At 43.0% G+C, this 15005-nt stretch overlaps 1 protein-coding gene across 10 annotated transcripts in view; it reads right to left on the bottom strand.

Moving 5' to 3' along the window:
- The window catches only part of LOC140730967 (TPR and ankyrin repeat-containing protein 1-like), a 141821-nt gene that overhangs the window by 21343 nt on the left and 105473 nt on the right, over positions 1-15005 (bottom strand). For all 10 annotated transcript variants that reach the window (XM_073052120.1, XM_073052136.1, XM_073052145.1 and 7 more), the window contains 2 exons: positions 9314-9446; positions 2857-3002 (listed from right to left, as the gene is read on the bottom strand). In XM_073052120.1, coding sequence (XP_072908221.1) covers positions 2857-3002; positions 9314-9446 — 279 coding nt within the window. The remainder of the gene's footprint in view (positions 1-2856; positions 3003-9313; positions 9447-15005) is intronic.

The following is a 15005-nucleotide window of genomic DNA, read 5'->3' on the forward strand; positions in this document are numbered from 1 at the left end:
ACCACTGATCTGGGGCTCACTGGCTTGTAATTGCCTGGATAATCCATTATGGGTAATATTATTGTGGCTACTTCAGTAAGCAACATCATTTTAAGACGTTTAAAAACATCTGTTGATAATCAAAATTGGTAGACATGTGTTGTGAGCGCAGTCACATTTTAAGAAAATGGAAGGGGAAAGGTGCACCGGTATACAGGTACGAATGAAATGCAGAGGCTTTAGACATTCCAGTCCCCACTCCCACTCCCACTCCCGGCTATCCTGCAGGAAAATATATGGTTAGAGCAAGATTGCAGTACCAGAGGGACATCAGGGACTGATGCTTCACTTTTCTTCATGGAAACGTGGCTAACCTTCAACATTTCAGATGCAGTGCTACAGCCTGATGGCTTCACTGTTCTTCACAAAGGCAGGACACTAATTAGGTCACACAATTTGGAAAGTCTGATCACCTCATGTACTTCTACTTCTGGCTTATAAGCAAAGACTAAAGACCACAGCTCCAGTGCTGAGGACCAAGAACATATGGTCAAAGGAGGTAAATAAGCTCTTATAGTAGTGCTGGACAATAGTCAGAGATTCATCTTCTAATATGAATGAATATGCCACTGTTGTCACCGACTTCATCAAGACCTATGTAGCCTTCGAGAACATACCAGACATATCCAAACTAAAACCCATGGATGAACCAGAAGATTCATAGACTGCTGAGTGCTAGATCTGTAGCATTCAAGACCAGTGATCCAGAACCCTCCAAGTTGTCTAGATACAACATAGAGAAGGCTACTTTAAGAGTGAAAACACAATCCTCACTGAAATTAGAAATGGAATCAGATGCACATTCTCTCTGGCAGGGTTTGCAGGCCATTACTTCCTACAAAGTGAAACCCAAGATCAAAAATGGCTGTAACACTTCACTCCCACGAGTTCAAAGTCTTTTATACATGCTTTGAAAGGGAGAATAAAACTACACCTGCACAAATTCCTGCAGCATCTGGTAACCCAGTAATCTGTCTCAAAGGCTGCTGTCAGAATATCTTTCAAGAGCGTGAACCCTCTCCAGGCGTCAGGCCCTAATGGTGTACCTGGGTAGGGCACTGAAGACCTGTGCCAACCAACCGGCAGGTGTGCTCAAGGACATCTTTAAATCTCTCACTGCTGCAGTCAGAGGTTCCCATCTGCTTCAAAAGGGCAACAATAAGACCAGTGCCCAAGAAGAGCAGGGTGAGCTGTCTGTAAGATGGCAATGCGCTCGGATGCCAACCAAATGTGTTTTTGTTTATCATAAATGTCTTTTTTATGTTCAGACTGTATAAGCCACGTAGGCAGTGTGGTGAAGATGACATTGAACACACTTGCATTCATTACTGCGGGTGCTGATTTTTCATTACAACTGCACAGGTAACTAGTGAGACTACAAAAGGCATTTAGACACGTCCATTGTGAGATAGACTCCATCTTCAATATCACAATCCCAACCAAACTCCAAGACACAGGACTCCCTCTGCAACTGGATCCTTGGTTTCCTGAGCAACGGGCCACAGTCAGTAAAGGCATCTTCTCCATGTTCCATAAGGCTACGTCTTCAGCCCCTTATGATATTTCCTATTTACTTATGACTGTGTTGCTGAATTCTGGTCCAACTTCATTTATAAGTTTGTGGATGATATCACGGTAGTGGACTGGATCTCTAACAACAAGACAGACAGCAGGACTGGGACATGACGTCAAGACAACCTTTCCCTCAACATCAGCAAATGAAGGAGCTGGTCATTGACTTCAGCAAGTGGGGTGAAGTACATGGCCCTGGCTGTATCAATTGTGCCGTGGAGATGGTTGAGAACTTCAAGATGTATAACCAACAATTTGTCCTGGTTTAGCCACATGAAGGTTGTGGCCAAGAAAGCCTATACTTCATCAGAAGGCTAGGGAAATTTGATATGGCAGTGATAATTTTTACCAATTTCTGCACCACAGAAAGCATCCTATCCAGATGCACCAGAGCTTGCTCTGCCCAAGATAGTGAGAAACTGCAGAAAGTGGTGAATGCAGACCAGTCCATTCTGCAAGCCATCTTCCCTTCTATGACTATCTTACTTCCCACTGCCTTGGGAAGGCAGCCAAGATAATTAAGCATCCCTCCCACCCCGGTCACCCTCTTTCTTCCCTCACCTGTCAGGGAGAAGATACAAAAGCCTGAGAGTACAAACCACCAGACTCAAAGACAGTTTTATCTCAATGTTATTAGACTCTTCGATGGACCTCTCACACATTAAAGGATAAACTCTTGAAGTCTTAATCACCCATTCTGTGTTGTCAGAGCCCTTGCACGTTATTTGTCAACCTGAACTACAACTTCTCCATAGCACTACATGCGAATCCAGTTTTCTTTTGACTACCTGTATCTCATGACGTATGGCATGATTTGTTTGGATGGCATGCAAAACAAGAAGGTTTACACTGTATCTGAGTACATGTGGTGAAAACAAATTAATATAAATACCAATAGCAAATAAAGGCAAATGGGATTAGCTCAGGTAGACAGCTTGGTTGATATGGGCCAGTTGATCTGAAAGGCCTATCTCCTTGTTGTGTAAACTCTATGATAAGCCAGCTGTGCTTCAGTTACAAGGTAGTCTGTTTATTTCAACTGAAAACATCTCTAAGGGATGTAGCTACCTAAAGAATGTATAATATATGTGAGTAACAGTTCAATCACAACACACACTGGAATAATAGCATGCAAAGAACTATAAAACAAAAAGGAAAGAACAGATGGTATAAAGTACGGTTCCCACAGCAAAGCTTTCAAACGTCTACCACAATAAATAAAGACTGCAAATGCCTGACCATTACCTCAACAGAGCCTGTACGGCTTCTTCATACAATTCACCACAATACAGCATTTTGAGAGCCATTTCAAAATTGCACAGTTGTTCAAAACACCTTGCAGATTGTCTGTAGCACTGAGCTCGTCTGTACATGGCAGCTGCTTCTCCCACCTGAAAAAGAAACAGGAAAATAACCCTGAACATTAAATTATAATCATAAATTGTTGCTGCTGCTTTTAGTTTCAATTTAACAAGGATAGTGCCGTCAGTGAGGCCAGCATATGCTGCCTATTCTCAAGATATTTTGAGGTGGCGTACATCTGTGATTAGCTGAAATCAATGTTGGCTCCAGATGAAGAGCCTTGGTTTCCAACTTCAGCAGTCAATTCCCTCCATAAATGCTGCCTGACCTGCCGTATCTCCAAAGTTCGTGTGCTGCTCATATTCTAACATCTGCAGTCTCCTGTCTCAATGTAGTGAAAATCTTGCAAAACACTGTATGAAAAACACCTCCAGAAATCTATTTCAGCAACAATGATTTATAAAGATGAGGCAAAGACAGGGTGTAAAATGCTACTGAATGACAAGATTGAGGAAAATGCAAAGTATTTTGGAAACTTGGGGGCGTGGCATTGCTAATCAGGGATAGTATCACGGCTGCTGAAAAGGAGGAAGTCATGGAGGGATTGTCTACTGAGTCACTGTGGGTGGATGTCAGAAACAGGAAAGGGGGTAATAACTGTACTGGGTGTTTTTTATAGATCCAATAGTAACAGAGACATCGAGGAGCAGATAGGGGGGCAAATTCTAGAACGGTGCAATAATAATAGGATTGCTGTGATGGGTGATTTTAATTTTCCGACTATTGACAGGCATCTTCTTAGAGCAAGGGGTTTAAATGGGATGAAGTTTGTTAGGTGTGTTCAGGAAGGTATCCTGACACAATATGTAAATAAGCCAACTAGAGGAGAGGCTATACTTGATCTGGTATTGGGAAATGAACCTGGTCGTGTGTCAGATTTCTCGGTGGGAGAGCACTTTGGAGGTAGTGATCACAACTCTACCTCCTTTACCATAACGCCGGAGAGGGACAGGAACAGACAATTTGGGAAAATGTTTAATTAGGATAGGGGGAAATATGATGCCATTAGGCAGGAACTTGGGAGCATAAATTGGGAGTATATGTTCTCAGGAACTGCATGGCATTCTCGGGAACACTTACATGGCGTTCTGCATAGGTACGTTCCATTGAGGCAGGGAAAGGATGGTAGGGTAAAAGAACCATGGTGTACAAACGATGTAGAAAATCTAGTTAAGGAGAAAAGCTATAGAAGTTTCCAGCAACCAGGTACTGTTAGAGCTTTAGAAAATTACAAGGGTGCCAGGAAGGAGCTCAAGAATGAAATTAGGAGAGCTCGAAGGGGCCAGGAGAAGGCCTTGGCGAGCAGGATTAAGGAAAACCCCAAGACATTGTACAAGTATGTGAAGAGCAAGAGGATGAACCGTGCAGCAATTGGACCGATCTGGAGTGATAATAGAAATGTGCATGGAGTGAGAGGAGGTAGCTGAGGTACTTAATGAATACTTTGCTTCAGTTTTCACCAGTCAGTAGGACCTTGGGAATTGTGGGGATGACTTAGAGATGCTGAGCGCACAGACATTAAGAAAGAGGATGGGCTGGAGCTTTTGAAAGGTATTAAGTTAGATAATTCGCTGGGACTGGACAAGATATACCTCAGTGTGATGAGATCTGAAGGATTACTGTATATGGACTATTCCTTGAAAACGAGAGGAAGGGAGTGAGAGAGAGAGGAGAGAGGGGGAAAAGAGAGGGAGAGAGAGTGTGTGTGGAGGGGGAGAGAGGGAGAGGGAGAGCGAGGGAGACTGTGAGACATGGTTATGGCAAGGCGGAGCTATATGATGGACAGCTGGTGTTCAGCAGTTGTGGAATATATACAAGGTCAACTGGCTTTGTAATCAGACACACGGAAGACACAGAAGAAACTGACACTGCAACACGAGTGAATCTGCAGATGCTGGAAATAAATAAAAACACAAAATGCTGGCAGAACTCAGCAGGCCAGACAGCATCAATGGGAGGAGGTAGTGACGATGTTTCGGGCCGAAACCCTTCATCAGGAACCCTCCTGATAAAGGGTTTCAGCCCGAAACGTCGTCACTACCTCCTCCCATAGATGCTGTCTGGCCTGCTGAGTTCTGCCAGCATTTTGTGTTTTTATTTAAACTGACACTGCATGAGCTTTGTGTGCCCAAGACAAGGGTGGGGTGTGGAAAAGGGGTGACCGATGCCTGGGTTGATAGCTAACCCTTGCCTGGGTTGATAGCTTTACCGCATGAAAACGGCACTCTCTTTAGCGTGGTCACAGTCGGTGACTTTAACTGGGACTTCGGAGGACGTGGAAGATTCGACGGCATCGGCACTGGGAAAACAAAGCAACTCTCTCTCTCCAATCTACTCAATTCAATATCACGAACTGAACTGACTTCACACCTATACCCTCATAAGACTGTATCATTTATCACCTGAGCTCATGAGAAGTTTGGGAACTTTATTTACTCATTTATATATGCCTATACTCTGCTAACCTGTTTGCCTTATCTTGTTTTATATTACTTTATTACGTAGTTACTAATAAAATAGTGCTTATAACAGAAGACTCAGACTCCAGGTGTGTTCCATTTTTGCCAGTCCTTTTTAACCCATTACGGGGTACGTTACACCAGGCTACTGTGGGAAGTGAGGGAGGACGGTGACCAGTGGTGTTCCACAACAATCTATACTAGGACGCCTCCCCTTTATGATTTTTATGAATGACCTGGATGAGGAAGTGGAGGGATGGGTTAGTAAGTTTATTGGTGACACAAAATTTGGAGGTGTTTTGGATAGTCTGGAGGGTTGTTGGAGGTTGCAGCAGGACATCGATAGGATGCAGAACTGGGCTGAGAAGTGGAAGATGGAGTTCAACCTAGGTGAGTGTGAAGTGGTTCATTTCAATAGGTCAAATTTGAAGACAGAATATTATATTAATGGTAAGGCTCGGCAGCGTGGAGGATCAGTGAGATCTGGGGTCTGTGTCCTAAAGACACTGAAAACTGCTGCGCAGTTGACGTATGGTGTGTTGGCCTTCATCAACCGTGTGACTGAGTTCAAGAGCCGTGAGGTATTGTTACAGTTATACCTTAGTTAGACCACACTTGGAGTACCGTGTTCAAGTCTGGTCACCTCACTACAGAAAGGATGTAGATGCTGTAGAGAGAGTGCAGAGGAGATTTACAAGGATGTTGCCTGGATTGGAGAGTGTGTCTTATGAGAATAGGTTGAGTGAACTTGGCCTTTTCTCCTTGGAGCGATGGAAGATGAGAGATGACCTGATAAAGGTGTATAAAATGATGAGAGGCACTGATCGTGTGGATAGTCAGAGGCTTTTTTCCCCAAGACTGAAATGGCTAATGCGAGGGGGCATAGCTTTAAGGAGCTTGGAAGTAGGTACAAGGGGGATGTCAGAGGTAAGTTGTTTTTTTTTTTACACAGAGAGTGGTGGGTGCGTGAAATTCATTGCCAGTGACAGTAGTAGAGGCGGATACCATAGGGACTTTTAAGAGACTCCTAGATTGCTACATGGAGCTTAAAAAAATAAAGGGCTACACAGTGGGGAAATTCTAGGCAGTTTCTAGAGTAGGTTACCTGGTTGGTACAACATTGGGGCCCAAAGGGTCTGTAATGTGCTGTAGATTTCTATGTTCTAAGTATATTAAAGGCACAAGACTATCTAAGCCAAGAAAAGGTCTTATTACCAACCAAAATAGCAAACAGTGCCTGTATAGCTGGGAGCCTTAAATTAATACTTCTCCAGTTTACTAGGGAGAACAAGATACAAGAAAGTAGAAGCTGGACAGAACAACTAGGCTTTTCAAGCCTGCCCCACCATTGATAATTAACAGTTAATTAATGCTGGCCTCAACTCTCTGTCATTTCCTCATGATTCTCAAATCCTCAATCTGTCAAATCTATTTCAACCTTAAATAGATGTAATTATCTAACCTCTGTTATTTATGATATATATCAATATCTGAATGAAAGTAGACAGGCAGATTCTTAAATTTGTGGACGACAGCATAAAGAATACAGTGGGATCAGTTACAGATACGGGCAGGGAAGTAGCAGATGGAGTTTAACCTGGATAAAGTTCTCCTTTCATTTGAGCTGCTAAATTAAAATTTCCTTTCATTTGGGAGGTCAAATGAAAGGAGAAAGCATACAAATAATGGTAGGCTCTTTAACGGCATTGAGCTACAGAGGGAATGTTGAACCACAGTTCACTGAATGGGGCTACACAAGTGGATAAGTAATAAAGAGGGTGCATGGCATGCTTGTCATCATTGTTAGGAGTGTACAGTATTAAAGTAAGGAAGTTATTCTGAAGCTACATAAAACTTCAATCACACTTCACTTGAGTGCTGCCTAGATTAGAGGCTATGAGCTGAAAGGAAAGGTTGGCCAACTAGGGTTGTTCTCTCCAGAGAGTTAGAGGTTGAGGAGAAAGCTGTTAAGAGGTTTTTAAAATTATGAGAGGTGAGACAGTCATGATCTTTTAACCAGGGTAGACATGTCAAACACTAGAAGACAAGCTTTTAAGATTAGGTGGGGGAAGGTTAAAGTCAATTTGAGGGGCAAGCTTTTTATGCATACTGTGGTAGGTGCCAGGTGCAGTACTGGAAGCAGATAGTTCAGTTGAGTTTAACAGGCTTTTAGATCGACACGTGAACTTGTAGGGAATAGACAGATATGGATGATACAGACGGAGTATGACAGCACAGAAACAACCCCTGAGGCTCATATAGTTCATGCCAAACTATTGTTCTACCTAGTCACATCAACCTGTACCTTCCCATGCATGTACTAATCCAAACTTCTCTTAAATATTGCAATCGACACACATCCACCAATTCTGTTGGCAGCTTGTTTCACACTCTTACCACTCTGAGTGAAGAAGTTCTCCCTCATATTCTCCTTAAATATTTCACCTTTCACCCCTAACCCATGACATCGAGTTCTGGACTTACGCAGCCTCCGTGGAAAAAGCCTGCCTGCATTTACTCTATTTATCCTTCTCATTATTTTATATATGTCTATCAAAGCTCCCTTCATCCTCCTACACTCCAGGGAATAAAGTCCTAACCTATTTAACTTTCCCCTATAACTCAAGTCCTCAAGTCCCTACAACATCCTTGTAATTTTTTCCTCCACTCCACCAATCATATTGATATCTTTCCTGTAGGTTGGTGACTAGAACTGCACACAATATTCCATCTAAATTAAGCCTCATCAATGCCTTATACAACATCAACATAACTGTGGCGACCCACTTCCCAGCGCACTCGAACAGGCTCACAAAGTGGCACGTGCCGGCATTTAGGCCGGTCCCAAAGAGGGCGCCAAGCCTGCTTCACCAGCAAGGGGAAAAGCCTGCACGCGGGACGGGACTACAGCATCAGGAAGGCTTTAAAGCGAGGCCGCAAAGTTTGAATAAACCTCTTTTGCAATTGCAGCTCACCGACTACGTGTCATTATTTCAGCGCTGCGTGTAGCACACCGCTACACAGCATCCCAATTCCTAAGCCAAATGACCCTTATCTACCTGTGATGCCACTTTCAAGGAATTATGGGTCCGTATTCCCAGATCCTTCAGTACTACCACACTCCTCAGTGCCCTTCTGATCACTGTCTACCCTGGTTTGTCCCACCTCAAAAAACACCTCACCCTCGTTAAATTCCATTTGCCATTCTACACCCTATTTTGCAGCTGTCCACTCACTATGCCTTCTATCTTGGTGTCACCTGCAAGTTTGCTTATCCGGTTTACATTATCATCCAGACTGTTGATATAGACGACAAAGAGGATAGTTAGTATATGTTGGCATCATGGTCAGCACAAGATTGTAGGCCGAATGGTCTCCCCAGTGCTATACGATGGTCTGGGGTTGGTGGGAGCTGTACAAGTGCCTGAACTGGAATGCAGCTAAAATCCAAGCAGAAAGGTATGCACCAGCTGTTGGGGAGTTTTTAAACCATTTGATAAGGGGGAAGACACACAGCTGGGGGTGAGATTCCATTTCACAAGTAGAAGAAAACAAAAGTAACGTTAGTCCAGAAAGCCTAGCAGACATGGGCAAGATTAGGAACATGGGAGGACTGGAAAACTAAATGGAATCTATTTTAAAGCACTAAGCCTGACATGTGAGATGGATGAATATTAAGTCGCACAGGAGAATAATATATCATTGCTATCTTTGAGATAGCAAAGCAAGGCAGGACTGGCAATTCAAACCATCTAGAGTATAGAAGTTTGACAAATGGTGGGGGCACATGCTTGGAAGGAGGGATATGGTATTAAAAAGGTGCAATGTGAAACTTATTATCTGATAAAACAAAGATAAATAAAGATGCAGTGATCATATACCTTTCCTAATTTCTCAAGCAATTCTGCACAGAGTTTGAACTCCTTTGCATTTCTCAAACATTTCAGCGAGAGTTTTGGAACCTTGCACTCCAGGTAAGTCTTAGCCAGTTGAAGGTATTCCATCTGAATTTCCCTGGAATGTAAAAAGAAGCATTTTTATTCATTCTTCTTTATAGGGGAAAAATAACTTTTACTGAAGAAACACTTTAGCAATTCACAAAGTCTGTAAGAAAGATGTCATTCCAAACCCCATAGATTCAGTTACAGCTCAGTATTAGTGTGTGCCAAGAAATCAATCATCAAGGTACTTATCCTCCAAGTACTTTGGTGATTATCAGTCAAAGGGAATTTATCCCTAATGATATGCACTATTGTGCAGCAAAATTGTCAGATGCATTTCAGAACTTTATCTCTGTAACTTCCAAACACATTTACAAGTTTTCTTCTTGCATTTGATATTGAGTATTTTCTCCTGGTAACATTTCTAATTACCATATAACAGTATACCATTTTGAAAACTATTGGGGGGAGGGGTGGGTGGAAACAACCTGTCTGGGGAAAACAGCACCATCAGCTGAATCGGTGGCACCGTGACTGGGTCGACCGTAAAGCAGGATAAAACACAGTCCAGGAGAACAATAGTGATAAGGAACTCTCTAATCAGAGCACTGGCGAGCATTTCTATGGCCACCAGTGGGATTTGAAGATAACGCAGTGCCTCAGCCAGGGTCAATAATGTTTCTGAGTAGGCACAGGATATTCTGAAAGCGGAGGGTGAGCAACCAGAGGTTTTGCTGTACATACGTATCAACGCCATTGACAAGAAGTTGGCATAATGTGAAGATAATTTAGCAAGCTATGTAGTAAATTGGAACTTTGGAGTTGTAATCTCTGAATTACTGTGTCTCAAGCTAGCGAGATAGTGAATAGGAAGAGAATTCAGTTCAATGTATGGCTTAGAAGCTACTGCAGTTGACAGAGATTCAGGTATAACATAGAAATTGGTGCAGCACAGGAAAAGGCCACTTGGACCACAACATCAGCGCCAAACATGATGCTGAATAAAACTAAATTTTTTCTGCCTGTAAATAATTCCATTCTCTGCATACTCACATGTCTAACGCTCTCTTGAATGCCTTTATCACATCTGAATCCACCACTACTCTAGGCCAATAGTCCAGGCAACTAATTATCTGTGTTTAAAAAAACTTCAGCCGCACATCTCCTTTTAACGTTCCCCCTCCCCCACCTAAATGTGTTCTGTATTACTTGATTTTTACCCATTGAAAGTTTCTCACTGTCTACCCTCTCTATACCTCTCATGAGTTTCCAAACTTCACTCGGGTCTCCCTTCAACCTCCAACAGGCCAGAGAAAATAACCCAAGTTTGCCCTACCTTTCCTTATAGCCCATACCCTCTAATCCACAACTTCCTGTAAACCTCTTCCGCACCCTTTCCAAAGTCTCACATCCTTCATTTAATGGGGTGACCAAAATTGCACACACTACTCCAAGTAGGTTCTACACAAATTTTTATATACCTGCAATATGGCTTCCTTACACTTATTCTAAATGCCTTGACCAACGAAGGCAAGCCTTTTGCACCTTAACTATTTGTGTGGCCACTTTAAGTGAGCTTTGGACTTGGACCCCAAGATCCCTCTATACAGCAATACCCTGCTGTTAACTATATATTTTACATTTATATTTGACTTCCCAAAGTACAACACCCCACAAACAGAAATGCAAGCGGATTATGGAAAGGAGCAAAGAAAGACCCAACAGTGTTATCACTGTGGGTAACTTCAACTTCCCCAACACTGACTGGTAACTCCTTCATACAAAATGTTTAGATGGAGCATAATTCATTGGGTGTGTCCAAGAAGGTTTTTTGAAGCAGTATGTGGATAGTCCAACTAAAGAGAGGGCTGCACTTTATTGTGTATTAGAAAATGAGCAAGACAAAGTGGCTGACCGGGGGGATACTTGGGAAACTCCTTAATCTTTAAGATAGCTATGAATAAGGATAAAAGTGGACCTTGCAGGAAAGTATTAAATTGAGGTGGGGTGAAATTATGAGGGCATCAGACAGGAGCTAGGGAAAGTTAATTGGGAAGAGTTTAGTTTTGGGCAAATCCACATCTGACAGGTGGAGACAGTTTGAAATCCAGCTGTACGGGGTTCAGACGTCAGGACTTGTGGGTGACTAATGTTGTTCCTTTTTTCAAGAACAGAAATAGGGGTAACTGTAAATTTAGGCGGGCAAGTCTCATTTCAGTAGAAGGGAAAATAATGGAGAGAATTTGTAGGGATACGATTTAAGAGCACTTAGAAAGCACGGTCTAATTATGGACTGTCAGTATAACTTTGTGAGGGGAAGTCATGTCTTACTAATCTCACAGAGTTTTTTTAAGGAGTTGATGAAGGTGATTGAGGGAGGTAGAACTGTAAATGTTTTTTTTTAACATCAGCTTTAGTAAGTCCTGCATGGTACCCTCACCCAGAAAATTAGGATGGATGGGATCCACTGTGACTTGATCAAAAATTGGTTTGCCCATAGAAGAATGGGTATTGGTGGATGGGTCTAATGCTGGAGAGGTCTGTGACTAGAGATGCTATGTAGGGATCAGAACTGGAACCTCTGCTATTTGGCATAGCTATAAATGATTTGGATGAAAATGTGGCAGGGCGGGTAAGTTGGCAGGCGCCACAAAGGTAGCGTTGTGGATTTCACAGAAGATTGGCATAGTTTCCAGCGGGATATAGATCAGTTGCTAATATAGGCAAAGTAGTTTTTGATAGAGGTATTTAAAATAATGAGGGGGATAGATCGAGTTGACATGGATAGGCTTTTTCCATTGAGAGTAGGGGAGATTCGAACAAGAGGACATGACTTGAGAGTTAGGGGGCAAAAGTTTAAGGGTAACACGAGGGGGAATTTCTTTACTCAGAGAGTGGTAGCTGTGTGGAATGAGCTTCCAGTAGAAGTGGTAGAGGCAGGTTCGATATTGTCAGTTAAAGTAAAATTGAATAGGTATATGGATAGGAAAGTAATGGAGGGTTATGGGCTGAGTGCGGGCCAGTGGGACTAGGTGAGTGTAAGCGTTGGCACGGACTAGAAGGGCCGAGATGGCCTGTTTCTGTGCTGTAATTGTTATATATAGTAGCAGATGGAGTTTAATCTGGCCAAGGCACTACACTTTGAGAGATTCAACATAAATGGAGAGAACACAGTTAATGAAAGTGGGTCCATGTATATATATGTCTCCTTAAAAGTGATTAGGTGAGGCAGTGAATTCAACAGACAGGAAGTTACAACTTTATAAAACTCTGGTCAGGCCACATTTAGCAAATTGTGATCAGTTTTGGTTGCCCAATTATGGATGTGGAGGCTTCGGTCAAGGTGCAGAGGAGATTTACCAGGATGCTGCTTGGTTTGAAGGACTTGCTATGAGGAGACGTCAGACAAGCTGGGGCAGCGGAGGCTGAGGGAGGATTTGATAAAACTATATGTGCTATAGATGGGCAACCAGTATCTTTTCCCCAGATCTCAAATGCTTAGCACTGGAAGGCATGTATTTATGTTGAGAGTGTGAAAGTACAAGTGAGATGAGTGGGGCAAGTTAGTTAGTTAGTCAGTTGTTTATTTATTTGATTGATTGATTGACGCACAGAGAGTGACGTTGGCCTGGAATGTACTGTCAGGGTGGTGGTAAAGGAAGAGAGCATAGGATCATTTAAGACAATTTTAGATAGGCTCATAAATATGTAGAAATGTGCAGGAAAAGGAATGCCATATAGCTCTTTGACCCCACTTGGCTTTGGACCAACATTTTTCTGGCTGCTGTTTACTGATTACAGCTCAGCGTTCCACACTAGCATTCCTTCAGTATTAATCAACAAGCTTCAAAACCTGAGTCTCCGTTCCTCCATCTGACTTCCACATTGGGAGCCATAGTCAGTGCAGATCAGGAATAGCATCTCCTCTTCACTGAGGATCAAGACTGGTGCATCTCAAGGATGCATGCTTAGCCCGCTGCTCTATTCATTCGACACCCATTAGTGTGTGGCTAGGTACAGCGCAAACACCATCTATAAATTTGTTGACGACACAACTGTTGTAGGCAGAATCTCAGATGGTGATGAGGAGGCAAACAGGAGTGAGATAATAAGCTGGTTGAGTGGTGTTGCAACAATAACCTTGCATACAACGTCAGTGAGACAAAGTAATTAGTTGTCTACTTCAGGAAGAAGTTGAGGGAACATACATCAGTCCTCATCAAGGGGTCAATAGTGTTCCTGGGTGTCAGCAACTCACAGGATCTGTCTTGGGTACAACTTATTGAAGCAATTATGAAGAAGGCAAGGGCAGAAGGTTGTAAACTCAGTCAGCTCTGTCATGGGCACCAGCCACCCGACTATCGAAGACACCTTCAAGTCAAGTCAATTCTCTTTTATTGTCATTTCCACCATAATTGCTGGTACAGTACATAGTAAAAATGAGACGACATTTTTCAGGACCATGGTGTTACATGACACAGTACAAAAGCTAGACTGAACTACGTAAAAAAAACCAACACAGAGAAAGCTACACTAGACTACAGACCTACACAGGACTGCATAAAGTGCACAAAAACTGTGCAGGCATTACAATAAATAATAAACAGGACAATAGGGCAAAGTGTCAGTCCAGGCTTTGAGTATTGAGGAGTCTGATAGCTTGAGGGAAGAGACTGTTACATAGTCTGGTCGTGAGAGCCCGAATGCCTCGGAGCCTTTTCCCAGATGGCAGGAGGGCATGAGGGATGCATGGGGTCCTTCATAATGCTGTTTCCTTTGCGGATGCAGCGTGTAGTGTAAATGTCCGTGATGGCGGAAAGAGAGACCCCGATGATCTTCTCAGCTGATCTCACTATCCGCTGCAGGGTCTTGTGATCCGAGATGGTGCAATTTCCAAACCAGGCAGTGATGCAGCTGCTCAGGATGCTCTCAGTACAACTCCTGTAGAATGTGATGAGGATGGGGAGTGGGAGATGGACTTTCCTCAGCCTTCGCAGAAAGTAGAGACGCTGCTGGGCTTTCTTTGCTATGGAGCTGGTGTAGAGGGACCAGGTGAGATTCTCCGTCAGGTGAACACCAAGAAATCTGGTGCTCTTTACGACCTCTACCGAAGAGCCGTTGATGTTCAGTGGGAAGTGGTCGCTCTGTGCCCTCCTGAAGTCAACAACCATCTCTTTTGTTCTGTTCACATTCAGAGACAGGTTGTTGGCTCTGCACCAGTCCGTTAGCCGCTGCACCTCTTCTCTGTAAGCTGACTCGTCGTTCTTGCTGATGAAACCCACCACGGTGGTATCATCGGCAAACTTGATGATATGGTCCCGAGTGCGACCCAGTGACAGACCACTTCCGAGCGTGCTCTCCACCATGCCGGGTTGATATGGAGGATCAAAAACCCAAAACCCAATAATAAAACCACTGCATTGCTTAGTAATAATTGTAGTTTTCATTGGGGCAGGGCCTTTCTCCCTTTATCCTTTAAAATTGTTCTGATCATTGACCGACGTAGTCTAACGCTTTTACAATGACCGATGGCATTTCACCTCTTTCTGATCGCTTTATTATTTCCACTTTATTTTCAATCGTGATTGTGATTATTTTTGTGAACAGAAACACTGCAAATTCAGAGCTCCGT

The sequence above is a fragment of the Hemitrygon akajei genome, chromosome 1 (genome assembly GCF_048418815.1).
Source record: "Hemitrygon akajei chromosome 1, sHemAka1.3, whole genome shotgun sequence".
NCBI classification, from domain to species: domain Eukaryota; kingdom Metazoa; phylum Chordata; class Chondrichthyes; order Myliobatiformes; family Dasyatidae; genus Hemitrygon; species Hemitrygon akajei.